Below are 25,254 nucleotides of genomic sequence, written 5' to 3'. Positions count from 1 at the left end.
ATCATTCACACTCTCGGTGATTTGATTACCATTTGGCGTACATTGTAAAATCGCCAAATCTTGCATGCAAAGACAAATTTTATAATGTGGTAACCTTATTTAAGTCTTGAAAGGTAGGTGGAAATTTATAGACCGCAAGTACTACACTATCTTTTCTTTCACCTTTAATTTTTGATTTACATTTAAGGAAAAATGTGATAAAATTTGTCACGAAGGGCTTTTATTCAAGTGCATGCGACTTGGATTTTCGGCACAATTTGTCAAAATGTTACGCTCGTACCTACTTTCTCGTAATTTTCGGGTACGAGTAAACGATGTAATTTTACCCCCCCCCAGACCAATCCTGAGTGGTTGTGCGCAAGGGAGTTTACTTTCTTCAACTCTTTTTAACATTTATGTTAACGATCTACCTAGAGCAAGTAATTGTCATTTAGCAATTTTTGCAGACGATACTGCCATTCTCACACAGAATAGGGATCCACACACAATCATTGCAAACATACAATAGTACATGACCTTTTTACAGTGCTGCCTCATCGGCTGGAAAATAAAAGTCAACCCAAATAAATGCGCGTGCCTCCTTTTTTCTAAAAAAATTGGTAATGCCTGATTTAGCCCCTATCCAAATTTTCGGCCAACCCGTCCTCTTCGTAAATGAATATAAATACTTAGGGTTAGTTTTAGACGCTAAATTAAGCTTTAATAGTCATATTAAAGCAGCCCTCGCCAAAGCAACTAGAATGAGTGTTAAACTCAACAGCTTAATTTCTCCACGGAGCAAGCTATCGATTAGGCTCAAGTTTCTGCTCTACAAAGCTAATTTAAGACCAATTTTAATGTACGGCTCCCAACTTTGGTAGGCGACTTCCGCCACTAACATCAAGAGGTTGCAAGTTTTTCAAAATAGGCACCTGGTGAAAATTGTAAACGCTCACTGGTATATCAGGAGGAAAATTTTACATGACGATCTCAAAATTGAACCTGTTTCGGAATTTATTAGGAGAACATCAATTAAATTCTTCGACAAACTACTCCAGATTCGTAACAAGTTTCTAAATTTGCCTGCATACGATCCATCAGTATCCAGCTCAAGGAAGAGACCGAGAGCTGCGATAGATAATGTTCTACATTAATTTTCGGTCAGTCAAAAAAACTGAGAATTAATTAACTCTGTTACCAATCTGGTGGATAAAATTCTAAAAATTATTTGTTTAGGCCTCAGATAGCTAAGATGAGCTGGCTACATGCGTGAATATTTTTTTTAATTTTTTAATTTTAATTTTGCTCTAATTTTTTTTTTCAAAATAAATAAGCAAAATAGACAAATCAGTCCCAATAGTTAGTAAGGCACGTGCAACGTAATTCTATTAAAATTCTCTATATTTACCCCACAAATAATCTAAAAATTATTTTTAAGTAATTAATTATTTCATAAATAACAATAATAATAATTAAATACCAAATCTCATGATGTTAGAGCTTTATTGCACTCGTCTAAACTAGTTTAAATTAATTTTAACTTTTTCCTAAACTAACAAATTAAAGTATTTATTCCAAATTATGATGTGGAGGTTCTCGTGACCACTTTGTCACATCGTGGAACTCCGAAACATCACGACGTTGCTGTAAAGGGGGGAAAAATGCGAAAATTAGCCACAATGCACAAAAAAAAAAAAGTCGCTAACTCAGCACTGCAATATAGATTATAGATTTTGTGGTCCACTAGGTCACGAGGCGACCGCCTCCATTGCCTGCGCGGAAAACCGCCACTGCACAGAGAGACTTAAAACTCGGATATTAGTTCGAATTTTTAACGATTACAATAGTTTCTTTATACTTAGTGGACAAAAAAAATTAAAAATCCAAGAGATCATTACAGCATAGATGACATAGTATCTCTGGCTTCATCCTAGTAAGGGAAGAGAGCAGACTGTCTCAAGTGTAAAAGGGTTTACTTACATCTGGGCAAGCTATTTAATCAGTATGAAAACTTATAGAAGCCTTATTCATAATTTTTTTTATTTATACAGCAAACTGTACGAACCTTAAGTTAATATTTGACATTTTTGGGCTCCTTCTTTCTAGCCGCGCTCTTGACGGGGACCAATCGCACCATTCTCCAAGCAAGACACTAAATTAGATTAATTTAAAAATAGTTTTTAATTTTACTGAGAAAATTGAACAAAAGGAATTTAATTTTTGCTATGAGGAAAAGTAATTCGCAACGAGAGTTTTTTGCGAAAAGAGAATTTTCTTATGAAATGTGGAGTGGAATACACAATTTTATATTTGAGAAAGAAAAGAATCTGTGCCACGATGCCATAACGGATCACAAAATACGAAGATCTATTAAGAAAACATTCGTCGTCACTTTGTGACTGTGAAATATAACCAAAGAAATGTTTGATTTTTACTAAGTCTTACTGAAGCTTTATATGTATATATTAAAAAAAAACAACAGTGAGAGTTTTTTCAAAGGTCTGAAAACATTACAATCCGAGACCCAGATTATAATTTAAATTGTCTCACAACTGAAAATGACATTTAACAGGCCTTAAACAACTCATCTCGTGAATTTTTCGTTATGTCTGTTTTGAAAATCGACATTTTGACTTTGGTGAGTAAAAATAAATTTTACTTTTTATCACTTCGTTTTCTTATTTTGGTGATTTAAAGATTATCATTTAGTAAATCTTACGCGGGATCACAATCTCACTTTCTTTTTCAAAAGAATCTTTGTTATTAACGGTGTAAAGTTGAACAATATTCGATTAGCGACATCCCATACAATATGAGAGTGTATTTGAGCGTTACTGTCATATTGTAATTCCTATTTTGAATATTTTTACAAATAATAGCAAGCAGTATCTTTGTTTGCTATTTGATTACTGTTTGTTGATATCTATCTGAAACTACTCGAATGAGCGTAGTTTAAATTCACCGCTTCTTGTAGACATGCCGGTAGGGACCTGGTTCGATTACATAGAGTGATTTATGATATAAATTATTTGGTTTATTATTATCTGTTTCTGATATATGATTTTTATGAAATGTTTTTATTTTTGTTTATATTTTACACGATTTGGATTGAAAAGAAAAACTTTTTAGCGGGATATTAAGAGGTGCTTATGTAAATATTGGTGATAGTTTCTTCTGCAGTTATTATATAATTTTTGGTACCTATTTATTAATTTTTTAATTAATGACGGAAGTTAATGGTATAATAATTGTTTTGCTACAATCATCTTGTGATTACCTGTAAACTATCTTTGCCCCTTGTTCAATTAAATGGGAAAAATATGTTTAGATTTCTTTCTATAGCTGGTATTTAAAATTGTTTTACACGGAATAAGCATAGCAAAACATGCCAATTTTACTTACATATTCTGGGCAATATATTGCAACTTTAGATGAATTCTGTCATAACTGAACATTATATTTTAATCTGCTGAAAGAGAATAATTCGGACGAAAGGCTCATTTGGTAATCCTGAAGCAGTGGAGATAAATTTGAAAAACAAAAGCTTGAGTACCTTTTATCAGCTAGCATTTTAAAAATTATGATGTTGTTAATTTAGGAAAGTGTTATTTAAGGTTTTCTTACTGTGAATTTGACCAAAATGTGAAAAGTGAAAACTTAATATTGTTCTAATAGTGTAATAATATGTAAGACGACTTATTATTATATTTCTAATTAAAATGTCTGCTAATAATTTATATTATTTTTAAAAATATTTTGTGCATAATATACTTTTAAGAATTCATAAAATTGAAATATGATTATTTTATGCATTAGATGCACTTTAGTCTTTCTAATTATCTAATTTATTGAAATCTTATTCTATGTGACTGCTTTATTGGTAAGTTGCTTTAAATAAAAAGAAAAGATAATATGTCAAATATATCTTTAATGAAAAGATATAGGCTAGATATATAAATTATATTATGTAAATAAACCATTCATATGCTAATGGTACAATAAAAATTTATATGCTAAATATATTAACGGTATAATGTTAATATGTAGTTATAGGAAAAAGAATTATCTTTGCTTTGATTTCTATGTTTTTTTTGCACGTAATGAAATTCAATAACTTATTTTTCTTAATTGCAAAATTAAGTTACCAAATCAACAATATTTTAAGCTCCACAATTCTGATTATGTATATTGAATAAAAAAAGTTTCTGAAACTGATCCTTTATTAACTGAAAAAAATTATGATAGTTATTCAAAATTGACAGAATATCTTAAGAGGTAACGGGAATTCCTTATGTGACAACTGAATCATGTTTTTCATAAAGAATTGTTAATTCAAGTAATTAAAATTGATGTTTCATTGAAAATACAAAATTTTCTGATCATAATGAAAAGGGAATGCTTCTATGCTATCATTATCACACAGAATTGCTATTTGTAGAGTTAAAAGATTATCAAATTGTTTTTTTTTTGTGTTCATTTTAAATATTTCCTAAATAGTGAAATCATTATGTAATATGATCTCTATTAAGTAATTAAAATTCTCTCTTTATGCACTTTTGGTATCATTTAGCAATTTGTTTTAATGAGTTATTGTCGATTTAGGAATTTTTGAATATTATTCGTTGCAGATGTCAAAAATGCATATTATTAATATTTTGTTAAATGTGACCAAGTTAAACAAAAAAGTTTCTAGTTTTAAAATGGTATTGCCATAGCTGATAAGAGTACACTGGTAAATACATGTGCAGTATATATATATATATATATTCTGATATAGAGATGGCATTTTAAAACAAAAATGTATTCAACAGCTTTTTTTTTTTAAAATTTTTAACAATGCACTGATTATATTATATACAGTGAACCTCAGAATTGTATATATATCTAAACGTGTTAGATTTGTTTTTACTAAACAGTCGAAATTTTGCTGTAAGAAAATCATGTTTTCTTACTGTTAATATTGTTTGTTCTTCTCTTTCAGTATGTAAAAAAAAGAATTACAAAATTGAATTGAATTCATTTTTTTTTTTTTTTAAAATGAGTACAGCTTTAAATGATACCGGATCTACCTCTATACTTACGTCTTTTTGGTATGATACGGAATACGTCCAAATGGTATTCCTAGGATCTAGTTCTTTCCCAACTTCCCTCCACACTTTTTATTGTATGTCGCTTCTGTGCAGATTGAATTTGCTCTCATCAGAGGACAGAACAGTGTTCTAGAATAATTCTGGATTTGAAATGCGATTTTTCACAAAAAAAGAAAGACAAAGTCTTTTTCCTTTCTATTGATAGAACTAATGAGTGGCTCTCTTATTGGAGTATGGCCGTAAAATCCTATGTTTTGAAGAACATGTCTAACTGTTTCAACTGAAATGCTTCTTCCAATTTCTGAGGATATTGACGATGCAAGTGTCAGGACGTTTAACTTCGGATTTTCCTTTACTAAATGTATAATCTTCATCTTTGCAGTAGTACTTAAAATTTCCTTAAGTCCTCTTCCTAGAATATTGGCTGCAGATCCAGATTTTTGATACTTCTGAATTATTTTTTTTAACACATCTATTTCTTTTCCCAATTAACGATGCTATTTCTTGAAGAGATTTGCCATCTTTCAACCATTTGATGACTAAACAACATAACTTTTCCTTCCTAGAGCTGATTTTACAAGATTGTAAGATTGAAAAACAATAATTACATTCTTGAAAAACTGTTATTAAGTTTTATTCATCCTGCTCACTTTAAATAATACTTTAATGAATTTCTTTTTATAAAGGTGGTAAGAAACTTATAAATTCATTAAGTGTATTAATTTTGTGTCTTCATTTTTTGACAATGTTTCATATCCAATACTTTTTTTTAATAAATAGAAGGAAGTTGTTCACATAGCGGGAGAGACGTCAATAGTATTGACATTGGGAAATTCGATTATTTCGAAGTAAAGTTAATCTTTTTATTTATAAAATATTTCAAACTTTCGACATGTATAATTAATTTTGGGGTCCACTGTATATATTATTTTATATAAAAGAATATTTTCTTGAAAGGTTAAAAAATTTTTTAGATTTACATTCTGATATTTATGGAACATGATAATATTTAAATATCATTATATCATTGTCTTTTTTATCCATTTCTTTGACACCACTTTTTTTTTTTGTTTCAAAATATTACTAGCTTTAAAAATTTGTGACTTTTTTCCCAATTTATGTAAATGATTGAAAATGTTTTATTGTAATTTCTTTGATCTTATATGCAAAGTCATAAAATTTGTAAAAGGTTACTTTTCTGATGCAAATTTATTAATAATATTGATTAAGATTGCTACTGTGATATAAAACAAATGATTTTGTTGCTTTTCTGTAAATAACACATTATAAGTTTTGATGAAATTTTAAATTGTTAGATGGCATTTATTTCAATTTATAGAAAATCATAAATAATATATTTAAGCATTTTTTTTTTTCCTGTCTGAAAAAAGTTCTAATTTTGAAAATTTACAACTTTTTTTCAGTTCATGTAAATAATTTGAACATTGATATTATTTGCAACTGCTTAGCTTTATAGTTTTCATTCTAATTTAATTTCCTCAGTGTCTGAGCTGGTCTTTTCATTTTTATATGCAATTCAAAATCATAATTTGTATATTTTAATTAAAGGATGAAGATAAAGCAGTGTGTTGCTTAGATAATATATAAAAATATTGTTTATATACTTTAAAAAGGAATTTTTTACTGATGGATCTAAATATTTGAGCATTTTAATAGCTAAGCACTGTCATTACGATTAGTCTCTATGATTACAAAGATGACTTTTTAAATGTATAATAAAATATTGTATGAAAAAATAACTTTCTTTTCATACCTTTGCTTTTATATAAAAAAAAAAAAAACCTTCTATTTCTTGCATAGAACTATTATTCTTCTTTGTGATTCTTTGATTTTTAATTTTAGCTTAATTTAAAATTTTAGATTAATTAGGTTTCGATGTAATACTGCCTTTTTAAACATCTAAAGATGATTTCTATGTTCCTATTTAAGGATATATAGATTTTCTCTATAAATAAGCATATTATTAAGTGACATAAGTTTTGTTTTGAAGTGAAAATAATTAGTGTGTCAGTGATTTTTCCTTTTGTAAATGGAATGTTCTGGGAGATAGATCCTTTAAAATCTTTTTTTTTTTCTCCCTTCATTTAAATAAATTATATTAGATCAGAATGGTGGTTTCTTTGAGAGGTAAGCACTGCTGAATAATAGGATATTGAACATTTGGAGTGGTTAAAGTTACAGTAGTATCTTCTCTTTGTTTTCCAGAATTTTAATATCAAAGTATTCTAATAAATTTGGAATAAAAATTGTAATTTCAAGAGCTCACTTAGATGCAAATTTAACCTGGTTATTTATTTAACCAAATTTAACCTCCTTTCCCACCATCTTGAGTAAAAAAAATGAAATAAAAAAAATAAAGATGAGAAGGATAAGTAATTACAGTAGACTCCCGATTATCGCGCCTGCTGCACAAAGGTTTTTTTTTTTTTTTTTTTTTTTTTGACTGATTTTTTCAAAAAGGTGCAGTTTTACAGTTATGCTTTTGTAATTACATAATAAATTGCAGCATTAAAACAGTACATATGTATTAATTTTTTTGTGTATCCTTGACGCCTCTCGTAAATACAAAGCACTTTTCTGTTTCCATTAACAAAATGCATTTTAGGTTAGTTTTGAGTGATATACTAAAATATTAAGCGTTAGTTAAACATTTCCTGCTGTTTATTTTACTTTTTATTGTACATAAAACGATTTTTCAAAGTTGGAATGACTTTTTCTTTTTTGCTATACCCATTTTTAGCTTTTTTCGGATTATCCGCGATTTTCCGAAACGGAATTTTCCCGGATTATCGGGAGTGTACTGTATTAGAAATGAGAAACATCTATCACTGAATAAATATTCAGTACTTATTTTCATCTATCTCTGGATCCACAGTTTTAGATTGTCAGTGGGCCAAAAACATCTGATGATTGTTTAAATGGAAAGGAACAAATCATGTTTGAATGATAGAATGTATTTTTAAAGGTTTGTCATGTTCTTTGTTTTTATAACATGCTTTTCTCACTGATATTTCTCACCTTGATGGATATATACTGAAGTTGATGGTTCACTGAAATGACAAGTCATCTTTCAGTATTTCTTTATACACAGCTGGCTTTGTAAACAAGCTTTGGGGGCCAGCTTGTTTGACAAGATTATTTTCTTATCAGCTGTTAAACAATTAATATGGAATACATTTTAAAAAATTTCACCCTGTTTTTTTCATATGACTGAAAAACATTGAATTTAATCAAATCAATTTGTTATAAATTTTGTGGGTGCAAATTAAAAAGTATATTTATTAAAAAATAAACGCAGAAGAGAAAAACCTGTCTTGGATTTACATCCTTTTTTGTATTAATTCTGTTGAATGTCCAAAGAAAGCATTTTTTTAAAAAAAAATCTTGATTTTAGTTTTGACAAAAGTACACAATTGAGTATTTTGATGGATTTGTTTAATGCAATTTCATTAACATTAAAAGTTTTATTACAGTTTTTGTATTAAATTGATCTCTAATTGAAAGTAGTTTCTTTTTTTTGTGTGTGTGACACAGTAAACATTCTCTAGACCATTTCTAATGTTATTTTGCCATTCTGTTAAATAATGTACAGCTATAAAAAATGTTCATTGAAGCAGTCTGAAATATTCATAAATCTCTTTGTTTACGTTTGACTGTTATCATTTGATAATTCATAATAAGATTATACATATGTCAGTGTTTATGTATATAGTTTTTGGTTGACTTGAAGATTCTAATCTTTTGGATTTCCAACTAATTAAGACCATATTGTTATCATTTTCCAATTATGTATATTATAGTCGTCCTCTTCAGGCATGTTTTTAGATATCCAACAAAAATTTATGAAAATTTTTTAAATCTCCCTTTTTTTTCTCATTATTTCTTTTCATTTCAATTGAGTGTAGTTTAAAAGAAAAAACTTGACGTGTATTTTAAATTTTAATAGCTGTATGTGTTCATCTGAACTAGCAACAAAGGTTGGAATGCTTAGATATATATATATATATATTTACTTTATTAACTAAAATAGATTTTTCTCAAATTTTGATAATGTTTTTTATAATTACATTTATTTGCCTAGGTTGGTATAAAAGGGATTTCTCTTTTATTTTTGAGGAAATTGCTTATAATTGAAATTTGTTTTTACTATTGGTCTTACGGTTGTCTGGTAGATCTTGAATATTTTCTTCAGAATCCATTGTTTTTTACAGAAATCTTTTGTTGAAATGAGGAGCGACGTTCAAGAAATTGTTACAAAGTATCAGTTAATTATTTTATTGAGTAGCTATTAACTGTTTAATGAAACAATTATTTTGATTACAATTGATTAGCAAAATGATTATTTCCTTTGCCACTAGAACTTCCACTGCTATTCTTTGATATTTAAATAAAGCCCAGACCTCACTCATTTTTCTTTTATTAGATTAATTTTGAATTTCTACATGCAAGTTTTTTTCTGGGGGGGGGGGTATAATTTGCACTACTGTAACTTTCACCTGCCCATTCCTTATTGGGTTTTGGCAAAAATTTATCAAATTTTTGCTAACCAGGGCTCAACAAATAACTGATGAAGATATTTTGGGTTAGAGTTCGAGTTATGCTTGAAAAACTTTCTTCTAGATATCTTCAATTTGTTTGAAATTATATACTTAAATTCATGGTTAGTAATTTTAAATATTTCAGATAATTTAATTACTAACCTACATGGTAGTTTTAAGTATTTAAAGATTTTAATTCAAAGTTGAAATTGTTCAATTTGTTGAGCCCTGAGAATAAAACTATTTCTTTTATATGTAGGTATAAGTTGGCCATGTACAATCCAAATTATGGCTCTTCATCATCTTCAAGCCATCAACAGCCAACATCCGCACCTTTTTCCTCCACACCTTCAAATGTTCGACCTCAACGACCTAGATTTGGTTTCCCTGGACCAGCTGCTTATCCTCGACCAAGATCCTCTGCCAGTAAGCCAAATCCTGAGTGTTATTCAGAATCAAGAGGTCAATATGGATATTCTGAAGACTACTTGGACAATATGGGGAATAAATATCCTATGACATCTGATTATGGCAATGTTTATTCAGATGAATACCTGGAATCTGAAAGTTATGGAAGTGTTTCTGAGAACTGTATGAATACTCCCCGAAGATGTAGTTTTGGAAACTCTGATGCTTATGTTGAAAGCATGAGAGGAACAATTGACAGTATGGTGAATAATTATACTAATTCCCCTAATGACACTAGATTGGACACTTCACTTTCTCCTATGCACAATAGTTCTCAAAATTCAACTGCATACTTTACATGTAATGAATCATTTTATGAATCCCCTAAAAGACCTTTATTTGTTGGAAATTTGCCTGCTTCGCCTTTACAATACTCTCCATCAAAGTTTCCACAAATTAATTCTGGTTATAATGCAGATAACAGATCAGACTTTCAAGGATGGTTTCAAAAGTAAGTTTTTGTAGTAGGGGAATATATATGTATTGTTTTTTTGTTAATGAAAATTTCTTCAGAATGAAGTTTCAATAATTTGCCTTTAAATTCCAGTTCCTCTGGCTTAAATTAGAATAAATTTCTTTCCTATTAAACAATTTTTTTGAAATAACTTCATTTTCAAATTTTAAATTGCGCAGTATTTTAATAATCAACGGTTTTTCCCTATAGAATAAATGCAATAATAATTACAACTATGTGCGTCTACTATTTAACAGAAAATAAATTTTATCCTGCAACATATAACATTGCCACGGTTATAATATTTTGTTCTATGCTAGTAACATAAAAAATATTATGTCTTAAACTTTTACAAAATAAATTTCAGAGTTTCTGGCTTTTTTTAAAATTTATGATAAAAATTGTTATTTAGTAATATTATTTATTAAGTAGATATTACCTAGCTTCTCGAAAGTGACCACTCATTTACTTTATGAAGAGAATATCTTTATTGTCGAAACTTACTTTGTTTACATAAATGAAACAAATTTATTTGGATTAAATTGACTTTTTAGTATTTTTAAATATTTGGAGCTTTTAGTATTTTTAAATATTTGGAGCTTTTAGTATTTTTAAATATTTGGAGCTTTTAGCATTTTTAAATATTTGGAGCTTTTAGCATTTTTAAATAGTTGGAGCTTTTAGTATTTTTAAATATTTAGAGCTTATTTAAAATTTGAAAAAGAAATTTTGTTGCTGTTAATATAAGAATACATAATTTTTTCATTTTGTAATGTGTAACCTAGTAACATAATATATAATGTAACATTTAACATAATTGTTTTTTGTTATAGGTTGAGAGCTAATTTTTCTTCTTTTTTGTTTGAATTGAGCTTCTATAGAATAATGTTAAATTATTTTACTCATATACATAGCCATAAGATAGCATTAGCAAATGAATCAATTAGAAGGTGCATTGAAAATCTCTATAGAAATGCCAAGAAATATTAAGAAGTGGTAGGAATGATAATACTCGGTAGAAATAATCGCAAGTGTTGCTATAATCTGTATCTCAGTTAGTGAGCTGTAGTTATTTGCAGTAATATTGCAACTATTTTTCTGTTGAAGACTTAATGCTTAATTTTTTCAGAATGGATCTTAATAATATTTCATAATGACTACATCATTTTTGGAAATATATTTACTTAAAGAAGTTAGAAAATTTAATCTTGTGATAGAAGAATCAAGTAATAACTGCAGTGTTTTGTGTAATTATAGGAAGTGCTTTAGTATGTCTAAAAATGTTCATGCATATGATTCTTTAGAATTACTTGTCAAGAATGTCTTTTTCTTTAAGCGTAATAATATTTTTGTATCTACAGTTGTTCAGAACTAATCTCTATATATTTGCTCTAAATCTTATTATATATTTTTGAACTATGATTTTAACAAAATATTAAGAATTATTTGACTTCTTTCCGATAACAGAACTTTCTGAATCAAAATTATCTAATAATTTAGCTGCCAATAGAGATAATTTTTAAGCTGATTTTAAATTATTTCTTAAATATTTGTTTAAATTTAACTTGGAATAAGGTGATTAAAATTTAAACGAAAGGTTTAGAAAGAATAAAGTGGAAGTAGAGAAATTTTTTGTTTTTTATTGTTAAAAATTTTCTTTTTTGTTTTGCATTGGTAAATAAAGAATTGAAAGTATTTTAGTAAGAAAATTTACTTAGAAATTTATATTGTGCAATAATATGAAGCATTAACTTAGAGTGAAACCAGAAATTGATTTTCACACTTTTAAATTTTTAGTTTTAAGAAATATAAACCCATAATGTAAATTATAGAGTTAGTTTCCAATAAATGAATTCTATTTGCGGATATCATTGTTATAAAAAATAAATGAGGAATTACTTTTGGGATTTATTTGTATTTTTCAAAATTTTCAAGCTTGGTAAGGAGTGAAAAGTTTTTAATGCGATTGAATGTATATTCGGAAGTAACACATTAATTATTTTTGTTTTAGTTTTAAGTTACAAAAGTTTGTTTTGTTTTTAGAGCAACACCTAAGTATTGGTGTCTTTCTTATAGTAAAAATTATTTCCTCATAGGGATTTACAGCAGCGTTCATTGCTTTTCAAATACCATAGGTATATATGAATGTACTTGTGCACTTTCTTTAAAAAAAAAAAAAAAAATGTGTATTTTGTTCCTTCTACTGTTTAAATGTTTGTTTAATATTTTCCAAGAACCCATTATATAAATGCATTTATTTTATATCTACAAATACTGGTAATTTTTTAAATCTTTTTTAAATCCGTAAGAATTTAATTGACAGTTTTCTATGAATAGTACAGATCTTATGATCTTTTCTGTGAATTGTACAGATCAGAACAAAAAAGAGATTGCTCCTTTGATTATGTATACACTTGTTATGCTCTTCTTTGATAATGATAAATATATTTATTATATGTTGTAATAATCTACAACAATTATAAATTGAGAACAGAAAATGTTAAATGTTTATATTCATAGCTACTTCATTTTTTGTGTAATGCTAAATTTATTCTGTTTGTGTAAACTAATGTTAACAATTACTTCTTTTGTATATGGATATACTGTTGTATTAGATTGAAAATTCTGTTGCAGATGTATGTTATCTATTTAGTAAGAGTCTCATAAAGAAAAATTCTTTTAAATAGCAGGTATTTGATACGTTATATATTTTATTTAACTGCATTATAGTGGTAGGTGTCTGAATTTGAGGTTTCATATGTGTATTTTTGTACATCACAGTAGTAGTTTAATGAAATTCTGAACTAAAAAATATATAAGCATGCAGACGTATTCTTAGAAATTTGTATTTCTTTTACAGCAAAAAAGATAAGTTCAAAGCTGATTCTTCACTTGCTATAAAATCACGCGGTCCCAGGAAAAAGGCTATGGCTTCCAAGGTATAAAAATACATACATATTTATTAATTCTCTTAGTAAAATACTTTGTGCTTCCATTTATTTATATAGTTAAGAAATATTAGTTTCTTGAAACTTTGCTCATGATGCACTTTAGTGGTAGAATTTTTTTTTAAAAACAAATAAGCCACTTATTTTAAACAGCATTTTAACAAGTTTCAAATTTGTTTTTATAAGTTCATTTTAAATAAAAACTTGCTTGCTGGAATGATTTCCATTTAATAAAAGTAACTTATGTGAGTGAAAGTCAAATTATCAAGTGCCATATTTTCGTCTTTTGTATATAGGAAGTCTACAAAGATAGTGATGTATATTTATTAAATGAGTCATATATATTCCATTAAAATAAAATGTATATCAGTGATTTATTTGAAATACTTTTAAATCTATCTTCTGTCTGTACAATTACACTATCGGTTACAGAGTTGAAAAAAACCTTCAAAATTCCTCAATTGGGATTTCTATAATTTCATCTTCTGCTGGTTCAAATTATATATTTTCTCTTTTTTTCAAATTCATTTTTCAGGAAAATGTTCTGAAAGATTCAAATTATGTGCTATTGCTTTTGCTTTGTCTGAAAATGAGCTAAATATTATTCCTAAATTTTGAATTTCACTTTTAATATTATTGACTAAATTAAAAGCTAGTCGAGAACAATTGTTTTTACTTGAAATAGTTTATTGAGAGTGCTAATTTACGACAACATTATAAACCATACTATTAATCATGATATAAATGTCATTCCTTGTATTGAATCTAATAGACTTTTAGCTTCGGAACTGCTGTATCATTGCTATTTGCATCAATAAATTCTTCTATGGCATTAGAAGTTTGTTCAAGCTATATATACACTGCTTTAACCATATCTGTTTTAGCTTCCCAACATGTGTTGCATAATGGTTTAAGATTAATATTTAAATGCTTTTGTAGAATGTCCCATATTTTTATAGATGCAGAAAATAAGCAATATAAATGTTGCAATATTTAAAAAAAAAATTGCAATATATATTGCTGGAAGCGGTATCACAAATTCATAAATTAAAAGAGTGTCGTAGGTAAAGCACATAAATTGCATGAGGGTTTAAAGCAATATTCTAGATTGTGCACACTTTTATTTCCCTCTCATGTGTATACTGTTGTATGTCTGTCCACTACAATCCATAATATTTAAATCAAGCTCACTTAATATTTCCAATATAGCTTTTGCTAGTTATTCTCCAGTCGCATCAGTTACTTCAATAAACTCTATAAATGACACATTTATACTTAATCTTTTCTCTTCAAAATTTACATACTTAATAAAGACTGAAGTTTGTTTTTTATGAAAAATATCAGAAGTAGAATCTATTTGGGTATAATATGTGGCTGCTTTTGTGCTGTTTTTAATTTTATTATTTCCTAATGCACGAATGGTTTATTCTTGTGATATGTGTGCTAAATAATACACAATTTTATTTTTGGAATTTTTTATTCTGTTTATATGATCCATAAGCACAGAATCGTATTTACTTAATAATTCCATTAAATTAAAAAAAAATTCCATTATTAGGCTACCTATTATTGCAGGGTTTCATTGAATTGGATGATTAGTAGATGCTAAAAATAGAATCATATCTACAGTTCTTTGAAATAGTAATCTAAGTCTTTCCATTTCTCTATTTATGCTAACTTGATTTGTTTTATCAATAGTTGAACATAAATTTTGTCTTTTCAGTAATTCTTTCCAAGCAATAAATGAATTAAGTGACAAATAAAACGCTCATGATCTTGAATTACAGCTGCTAACTTTCTCCATGTATTATTGATACTTATAAATTGTGTAGATTTTTCATTTCCACTGGAAAATAATGTACAGAAAAAAAAATATATATACAGATTTAGAGTTTTGCATTTTTGAATAAATCAATCAGTTGCATTTCACCATTTGACGCTTTTTTTTAATAAGTAGTAATTAGGGGAAAATGATCTTCTTACAGCATTCTTAGCAAAAACTCCTTTGTGTTGCACAGATCTCTTTCTAACACAAAATATTTTAAACTAATCATTTATAATTCTTGGTCATAAATCTGTATCACTTATATGCACTTGATTGCATTTTTAGTTATTTTCGTCATTTTCTGATTCAATCGTATGTGTATAAACATATGGTTCTTGAAAGATTTTCACAGTTTCGACACTTTCATTACAAGAGTGTGTAGTTTTTGCGAAACTTTCTTTGCCAATTGAAGTTTGAGTTGTAACTTCTGAAGTCAAAGCAATTTCATTGTCAGAATTTGTAAATAAGAAAACAGATCTACTCATGACTTTTTAGAATTTAGCGTTTCTTCTTTTTTTCTTTTCTGCTAATTTTTTTTTTTTTGAAACCGTATCTTGACACCCATAGGGTACTTCCTTGGCATAGACATTTAGGTTTAGATCTAACAATATTAAACTTTTTATATTATGAATTATCAAAGTAATATATGCAATTTAACCTAGTAGGTGTGATAAAGTACCATACTTTGTTATAATATGTTGCGCACTTACACTGAACTGTAATATATATATATATATATATATATTGATTGTTCAAGTTAAATTTCTTCCTCTCTTTCCATCCCACTATTACCGTTCAGAGCATTTTTTTTAGTTCTTGACCAGGTTGGGGGCCCCTCAATCATGTGGCCCTGGTGCATAGCATCCGCCAATACCCCTCAGATGGCTGGCCCTGATCACAAATCATTTATACACGAAAACATAAAAGTTTTGAATACAACAATAATATAATATTTGGGAATAGTTAAGGAAATTGATTCCAGTTAATGAGCAGTGGCTTTCTATTGATTATTTTAATTTTAAAAATTATTTTTTAAAGCAATTTTAAGCTTAAAACAAATAGCTTTTTTCCTTGATGAAGTTATTTCAAAAATGTATACAATAACATCTTTACCTTTTGATTAATATGATTTTCAAAAATTTTTGATATAAAAAATAAAGTAGACTTTTTTTAATCTTTCATATGTTTAAAAGTCTAGTTACATTTAGAAAAAGTGTTCACTTTACTTAAAACTTTTCTAGTAGAAGATTTTTTTTTCCTCCTCTATAAATCAAGAGTTTTCATTTGCAATTTTAAACTAAAATCTTTTGATTAAAAATTCTTGTCTGATGTTTTTTAGAGTGAATGGAGATGCACAGTTTGCTGCATGGATTTTACCTCTAGTATACCTTACGACATGCATCTTCGAGGAGCAAAACATGCAAAAAAATTGAAATTGCAGGATGCTCTTCAATCAATTCAGTCACAAGGTAATAAATTGGATTATTGATTGATTTTCTTTACATCTATACAATTATTGTTTAAGTGAACAAAGTAATTTTATTCAACAATGAATTATCTTTTTAAAGCCTGACATCTTATTTAGAAATAATATGCCCATCTTTAGTAGTTGTTATGCAATACCTTTTTTTTTTCAGTTGCTCAAAGTAAAGAAATAGCACCTCTTGGGAAATCATTTCGATGTGAATTATGTAATATCACAGCAAATAGCTCTCTTCAATTGCAAACACATCTTGAAGGTATATATTTTCATTTCATATTATATGCAGCAAAATACCATGCATATAATGAATTTTACCTTCTTTATTTTTAGTTTGTATAATTGCAGATTATGCCTTACAAGAATGAATGCATTATATGTTTGTATTTTTCATTGTAATTGTAATTCATAAAAATTTATTAAATGAATATAATTCTGTTTTAAAACTGAACAATATAAAACTTAATTTGAATTAATTATAATGACAATAAATAAAAAAAAAATTGTTAATTAAGTTCTTATAATTTCTGTAAAGCGCATCATTTTTTTTTTCTTTTCTTATTTAAGATAAACGTAGCAGTAGAACTGTAATTCATGGTGTTCCTATTTCCAATTATAAAATATTATTAACTAATATCAGTCGATCTTTGTGCAAAGAAACTGTATGTTGAATAGTTTATTGAATATTTTCAAGTAAATTTTATTTTGCTATATTGTTTTTGTAGTTGACTTCTGATGTTAATATTGTTTCATTGTTTTAGGGACTAAGCACAAGAACAAATTATCACAGCTACAGCAATCAAAAGAGAAAATCACTGAGAAAGATGCTGAAGCTGCTCTTGAAGTGAATGGAAAAAGTAAGTTATAAATAAATAAGAAATATTCATCTAAATTTATCAAGTATCAGAGCATATTTAATAATTAATCTGGTTTTTCTACATAGTTCTTGAAATTCATATTTAAATTATTAAGCATTTCATGTTTAGCTGACTGTTCCTATTTGCATTCATATGTTTTCTTTTAATTTTATCAATAAATTGCTACTGGAGCATTGCTGTTAATTTGCCATAATTCTAGTGGATTATTATCACAAATTAAATGTTGTGGCATTTAATTCATAGTTGATAGTACTACAATAAAAATTCCTTTTTCCAAAAAGTAGAATAAAAGAAAACTGTATTTAAAAATGACATTAAAAATTTAACTGTTTCATAACAGAGGTTCCATGGATTTTTATATTTTAAAATCTAGAGTTTAGGATTTATTGTAATTTTTTTTATTGGTCCTATTGAACAGTTTCTGGTTTTAAAAGCTTTTATCAACTTAATATCATCAATTTTGATTTATTTTTTTCATTATAATAAAGTTCATATTTATAGTTATTAATTATCATCATATATAATTATTAATATCAATTTTCATTGAAATATTTGTCCTTTTCATAGTAATAAAGTTATATTTATAATTATTAAATCATATTTCTATTGAAGTCTAGGAAACAGTGTGTGATTTATTCAGTAATAGTGTTTTTTAAATTTTAGGTAATGGTGCTGCTATTGTAAGACCTTTACCTGCTGAATTTGGGGAACCTCAACAAACAAAAATGTGTAAATTTTCTTGTGACATTTGTAATCTCATACTTAATTCAGAAATTCAACTACAACAGGTATATGATTTTTGTTGTTTTATATGTCTATGATTTTTTTTATTATTAATGTCTTTGTATTGTCTTATTTTTTAATCAGTATTAAATGGATTTCATTACTTAATATATTGTAATTTCTTCTGTGTATGTATGTAATATATGATTATAATTATTGCAAAAGGATTCTGAAAGATTATTTCATATCATTTAAATATCTTTCTCGTATTAGTGTCCAAAGTTTAAAGTACTATATTTCTGTACTTTTAGGCTTCTGACTTGAATGTTTTTTTAACATCACGTTGTATTGGCCCTCTCAGATAAACCGCATTCCCCTGGTTAAAACCATTGTTGCTCTGGGTTTTTTTTTAGCTATTGAGGATGAATTATTATGACACATCTGCTTTCACATTAAATTCCTCTCTAGGCTTAACAACATATTTAACCATTACAGGCAATGTCATCAATTATTCTATTAATGCATAAAAGCATCAGGCTTTTGAAACAAAGATTTTCTGTTCAGATGATGTCCATGATTCTTTCTAAAGTTTTGTACTGTATATTAGTGTTTATCTCTCCAAGGTCACAAGGGATTTGGTAATTTTTATGAATTATTGGAATTTTGCGAGTGCAAACAGTGTGGCTGATATGCTTATTTTGTAGTGACCATTATAATTTCTCCTCTTATTTGGGATTGAATTTTACTGTAGCAAGGGTGTTATTCAATTTCATTTGTTCAGTCATGATTAAAAGCATTGCATTTTGAAGGCAATACTTAAATTTATTATTGATAATTTATGGATTTTTACCATTGATTCTGAAAGTGATAAAGCATTAAATTATTGATGGTAAAATGGAATTTAGTAGAGGATTGTTGTTTGCTTGAAGCAAGATAAAAGTTGGGACTTTCTCTGTGAATTTAAATTGTATAATGTTAATATGCATTGATTGTTATTTGAGATTTCTCTTGTGACTTAGAGGCAATAATTATTACAATATTTTTGAAGTAATTTAATGTTAATTCTAAATATTTATATTTTCAGATTATTTCACTTTTTATATCGACAACTGTATTGCTTTAGATACTTTCAAAAATCATAAAAGGATCTGCACTTATTTTTAATTTTTAAACATTAAGTATTTTAATTAAAAAATCATTATTGAAAGTATATCTTTAATCACATATTTAAAAATGTTTTAATTGTATGTCAGTGTTACTATTTATATATTATTACATTAATTATTATATTATTTATACATTAAAGTTTAATGAGGGTTTGGAAGGAAGGATAGGGAATGCACAACCTGTACAAAGAATCAGTGCTTGCCAGATCTTATCCTATGGGAAAATACATGGGATAAGACCTAGCATTTCCCCATGTATCTGTCCAAAAGAGGTTAAAAGTATAAAAAAGGGACCATATTAATACTCTTGCTTGTATTTCATTTTATTTGAGTTCCTTAAACATAGATGTATTATTATTAACATCTGTTGTCTTACTAATATTATGAAATGCCTAGTACTAAATCCACTATAATTGAAGATATATTATGTTACTTTGAATTAAATGCTTTCATTACAATACTCTCTTTTCCAATTCAGCATTTAGCAAGTAAAAAACATCAAGCCAAAGTTGAAGGAAAGCCATACAACAAGAAGAAATTAAAACGAAAAAATGATGATGTAAGTAATGAGATAGATTTATTAATCTATCTTTTATAATTAAATTTTATATGCATTTCTATTGAAACTTATGATGCTATATTTCTTTTTTCCCTTTGTTGTCTGAAAACTTTAAATTTAAAGTTCTTTAGAGTATTATTATTAAACTTATCTTGTTTATGTTACTGATGTCTAAGTAATATAAATGTAAAGGGATTTTAAACTGAGAAACAGGTTTACAAATTTTTAAGAGATTTTGGGTACATTTGAATGTCTCAGAATAACATATGTGTTAGTTATCATTGCTCATTTTCCCTTCCTAACCCTCTATCCTAAAATAGAATCTATCATTATGTAAGCTGTCAAAGCTATACAAGCATTAGACATAAGATCATGCTAGATATTTACATCTGTTCATTCTTATATTTGAGACACCCTCCCCAATTCTGTTGCAACTTAGTCTTTTCTTGTTTTTAATAATTTGCTATTTTGTCTTTATTTGCATGTTGCTGTTTTAAATAAATGCTTTTAATGCTTTGCAATATTTACTTTATTAATTCTTATCAATAGGAATAATGCATCGAAACATGCTTCACTCTGATTGTGAATGGTATTAAATATGCAATGAGTCTATTCACTTTCCTTGCTACGAAGCTGCATTTAACTTTCAATCTCTGCATTTGTTGTTATTTTGTAATCTGTATGCTAATATAAAAATTGACCTGAATGTAATTATGTATTTAATTTTAATTATTATACATATTGGAACAAATAATTATATTTGTGCACTATTTTATACATTATTTATTTCACTGAAGGTTGTAGGAAAATCTTAATATAATTTACATTCTGCAAATGCTCATTTCTCTCAAGTAGGCATTTGATTTCAGCATTTATTTATTGTTTAAATCTGTTTGCTTTTTGATAGTGAATATAATAAAATATTTAATAGACAATTTAATCCTATTTCTATCATTATAGTTAGTAGTTAATAATAATCATATGATATATTTATTAAAATGAAATATTTAGCTGTTTTATTGATTGAAAAAGAGAAAACATTCCATTTCCTTTATAATTAGGTTCAAACTTAATTATCAAACAAGTTTTATTTTTTTAAAATATGGATATTAAATGGAATTATGACCCATCCTGAATTATTACTTATTTTTGTATGGTTTAAATATACTCATTAAAATTAATTCAAAATACCTTTTTCTTATTTTATTCTTAAAAATTATGAAGACATGACTTTGCATTTATAGTCAGTTTTTGTTTTTCATACATTGTGATTTCATGAAAAATTAGAAATTAGTATAAGAGCATAGATGAGAATCCTTTTTAAATATCAATATAGAATTGTTTTTCCTTATATACATTTGGATTTTAATTAATATTTAGGAAAGCGAAGAAAAAACTGAACAGAAAACCGTTGACAATGCAACAGAAACAAGTGCTGCTATAGAGACAGCAACTCAAGAGTCTGCAACTAATGACATTTCTGAAGCCAAGAACGAAACATCAAACATTGGTGAAGCACGCAAAATGGTTGTAGGAGTTAAGACTCTTTCTGCTTGTTTTGTTCAAGGAGATACTCTACAGTAATTGGCACCATAAAATGGTGCATGAAATGTTTATTCTGGCATTTCACATTGTTTTTGTACCATTTGCACATTCCTAACATGAACTGTTTTTCATTCTCTGCTTCATATTATATGGATTAGTGAGTTTTAAATTGTGCTTCCTTAGATTTCAATGAGTGGTATGTTTGATGTGAGAAAATGCTTAATTTCTTGTTAATTCTCATTTTTCTCGCATTGAATGAAATTCAAAATAGATATTTTTGTTTATTTATTAATTATTGATTGAGAATTTGATTCTTAACAATTTTTTGAAGTTTTTAGAAAATTATTATTTATATAAAGAAATTAATGGTTTTCTCATATTGATCATTCTGAAAATAATGAATTGTTCAACAAAGTATATTTTATACTTATTTAATTTAAAACTATCAGTTTTGTGGATGGAAACTTTGTTATGCTTTTCTCCTTAACTCAGATTTTTGGATTTTAAATTTGTTTAACATTTTGTTTCTTATTCTCCATGTATTGAAATTATAGGGGAAGGGGAAGTTCACATTTAATAAATTAATTTTTTCCCCTCTTTTCATTCTATTGGAAGTTAATAATTTGTTGTTCAATAATTATTTAACATTTGTATGTAATTATGAAATTTTTAAGAGGTTTAGTAAGGCCACTTGGTAATGATTAAAACTAAATCAATGCTTTTGTAAAAATATTGCACAAAAAGAAAATGCTATTAATAATTTCATTTTAATGTATTTTTTTAAAAATTTTGTAGAGGGATGGAATGTTATAATATGGTTGTTATTAGTAATTTCATTTTAATGTATTTTTTAAAAATTCTGTAGAGGGATGGGATGCTATAATAAGGTTATTATACAAACTATAAAAGTAAAGTTAGTTCTCCTTTTGTCTGTTATAAAATAATGAAAAGTAGTAATTTTTATTTATTATATTAGATTTTTCAAACTTTTCTCAAGTTTTTATGAATACAATGGATACACTTTTTAAAAAATTATTTGTTTCTTTTGTTTTGTTTGTCAGATATTTCTTTTTGCTAAAAATATTTTCGATTTGAATGTTAAGTACAATATAAAAAAATTATAAAATTGGTTATACCAAAAAGATATGAATGGTTAGTAATAACCAATGCATTTTTAAAAAATTATTTGTGAAGATACCTAGAAAAAAAAATGTGCTGACTTATTAGAAACCTGGGTCATTCAATACTAATGCTTGGTGTTTTTACTAGTCTTAAAATTGTAGATGTTTGATTCTTTTTTTTTTTTTTTTTTTTTTTTTTATTGAACTCAGCATTAAATTTTGATTTAAAATGTCCTACTTTTTATATTTGCTCAAACATAAATTATTTTGAAGATAGATAAATCTAATTAATTTCATAGTTTCTATTTTTGCATTTATTATACTAATTCATTGAGCATAATCATTTTTTAAACATGAGTCATGTAGATAAATAGTTATCTTATTAGAAGCATACAGTGCATATTTTTTCCCATTATTTTTAAAAATGTATTTCCTAGCAATTTTATGTGATTTTTCTCTTCATAATATTTATTCTCTAGATGTTTAAACAGCATATAAAAGTTTGAAACTATAAATTCAAATTTTCTATGATCTTCCAGGTCATGGTTTTAATTGGAATTTGAACAAAATTATCTGTTGATTATTCTATTTTGTTTGAATGAAAAAAGTTTGTGAATGCATTATTTATTAGTCATTTTCATTTAATCCCTTTACTTTGTATTTATGAAAAAAAAAAGTGTAAGCAAAACTATTTGAATAAATTGTACTATTACATATATATTTATATATATCTAAAGATGCATTTCTTTATTCAACTCATCCTATTAGAATAAAATTATATGGTTGCTAATAAAATATTGATTTTCTAAGAATTTAATGTGTGAATACTAATTATTAAATAGTTTTAAAAGCATTTTTAAGAAGAATTTGGAAACCTAATTAAGATTTCTTGCTTCCATATTTTATTATATTCAATGCACTTTAAATAAATTGAATATATCATTGACTTGCAGCAGAAACTGAATTCATTATAAATAATTGCATTTTAAAATTAGTAATTTCAATTTTTGAAGGTTTATTATTATTTTCAATTTGGCAGCTAATTAGTTTTTTTTTATATATTCCTATTTTAAATTTTATTTTATATATTACAAGCACATACATGAACTTCTTTACATATTAATTTTTTTTATATTACTTCCATTACACCATTGAAAACTTTCTTCAATATATGAAAACATGATCTTGTATTGACCTTAGTAGGAAATGCAGCATATATTTGTCAGTGTATGTATACATTGCCATAAATTATTGCTTTACATCTTATGGAACAATATATAAATAATCTAACATCTTTTTTTTATTTGAAAAAAATTATTTTTACTAAACCATTATTTTAAAATTAATTATAAAGTTAAAATTATATTTTTGAAAAAACATTTATATATATTTTTTTTATTCTGATTATTCATATTAAAATAAGTTTACTTTTTGGTTATATATCAATAGTTCTGTTTCTTTATTTCAAATGTATAAATCTCATAATTTAATATATGCAGCTAGAAAGAAAATCGCACTTTAGATTAGTTGTTTTTCTAAGGGTGAGTTTTCATGATAAAGATGCATTCTTGGTATAAAATTCAACCAAGTGACCAAATATTAGTTAATGCTCAGGTTTATTGTAACATAAGACTTATAAGTTTTTCATGTAAGGAAATTAGATGGATTTAAATTTAAGTTGTCTGAGCTATTGTCCTCAGACAAATCAAATTTTTTAACATTTGTTTTGGAAAGAAAATCAAAATTTTATACTGGTTCAAATAAGTTTTATACAGGTTTAGTAAAGAGATAGTTTTCAGCTTTTAGAAGGGATTTTCAGTTATTTATATGGGATGACGAATGGGAAACTTGGAAATATAGTTGATGCAATGTGAATAGGACAAAGGTTTTGAAATACTGTTTATTAGTGAAAAAAATAGTTTGGGACAGTGTTATTGAAAAAAAAAATTAAAGAATTTCTCTGAAATATTTTTATTTATTTTTGTCAGTCTTTAGATTAGGTTCATCAGAGTAGTTCTGTTGTATATTGTCTCGTAAAAGTATACTAGTAATAACTGTCCTTAAATATTCAAAATAGTCAAGTAAGGAAAAGAAATTAAAAAATTTGATAATTTTTTGCTATAGTGTGATACATTATTTTGTATGATGTTATACTTATGAAAAACTGAAAATTCAGAAAGTTTGTTAGAAATGTGCAAAGAACTGTTCATTTTTTTAAAAAAGTATTGGTTATTTTATTTTATTAGATGTAATTATTAAACTGAAGATCTAATATGCTGGGTTCTCATACCCAAAATCTATTGCACTGTCATATATTTTAAAATACTTCTATGAAGCATTTGTGCTTAGTTTCAACTTTGCTTTTTCTTGCTGTGCTGTGATTTATATTACCACCTACTATCATCAGCTACTCAAATTCCAGGTTAGCTATCTATCATAATTTATATTTTTAATAGTTA

The 25,254-nt window shown here is 26.6% G+C and overlaps 1 protein-coding gene across 3 annotated transcripts; it reads left to right on the top strand.

Annotated features, from left to right (window-relative positions):
* The first annotated feature begins 2,553 nt into the window (after nt 1-2,553).
* LOC129967143 (zinc finger RNA-binding protein-like) lies at nt 2,554-23,377 on the top strand. Of its 3 annotated transcripts, none has more exons than XM_056081833.1 (9): nt 2,554-2,617; nt 9,888-10,547; nt 13,411-13,489; nt 16,663-16,792; nt 16,961-17,062; nt 17,565-17,660; nt 18,345-18,469; nt 20,049-20,129; nt 21,510-23,374. In XM_056081833.1, exons 2-9 carry the CDS (start codon nt 9,901-9,903, stop codon nt 21,711-21,713), a joined length of 1,464 nt encoding a protein of 487 aa, XP_055937808.1. In that variant the 5' UTR covers nt 2,554-2,617; nt 9,888-9,900; the 3' UTR covers nt 21,714-23,374. The 3 variants fall into 3 exon arrangements, with proteins under 3 accessions (XP_055937808.1, XP_055937807.1, XP_055937809.1); XM_056081832.1 differs by lacking the exon at nt 2,554-2,617 and adding an exon at nt 2,692-2,823 and having other exon boundaries at nt 21,510-23,377; XM_056081834.1 differs by lacking the exon at nt 2,554-2,617 and adding an exon at nt 2,830-2,961 and having other exon boundaries at nt 21,510-23,376.
* The last annotated feature ends 1,877 nt before the right edge of the window (nt 23,378-25,254 follow it).

Source organism: Argiope bruennichi, chromosome 4 (genome assembly GCF_947563725.1).
Source record: "Argiope bruennichi chromosome 4, qqArgBrue1.1, whole genome shotgun sequence".
Classification (NCBI taxonomy): Eukaryota; Metazoa; Arthropoda; class Arachnida; order Araneae; family Araneidae; genus Argiope; species Argiope bruennichi.
This window is presented reverse-complemented; position numbering and strand designations above follow the sequence as displayed.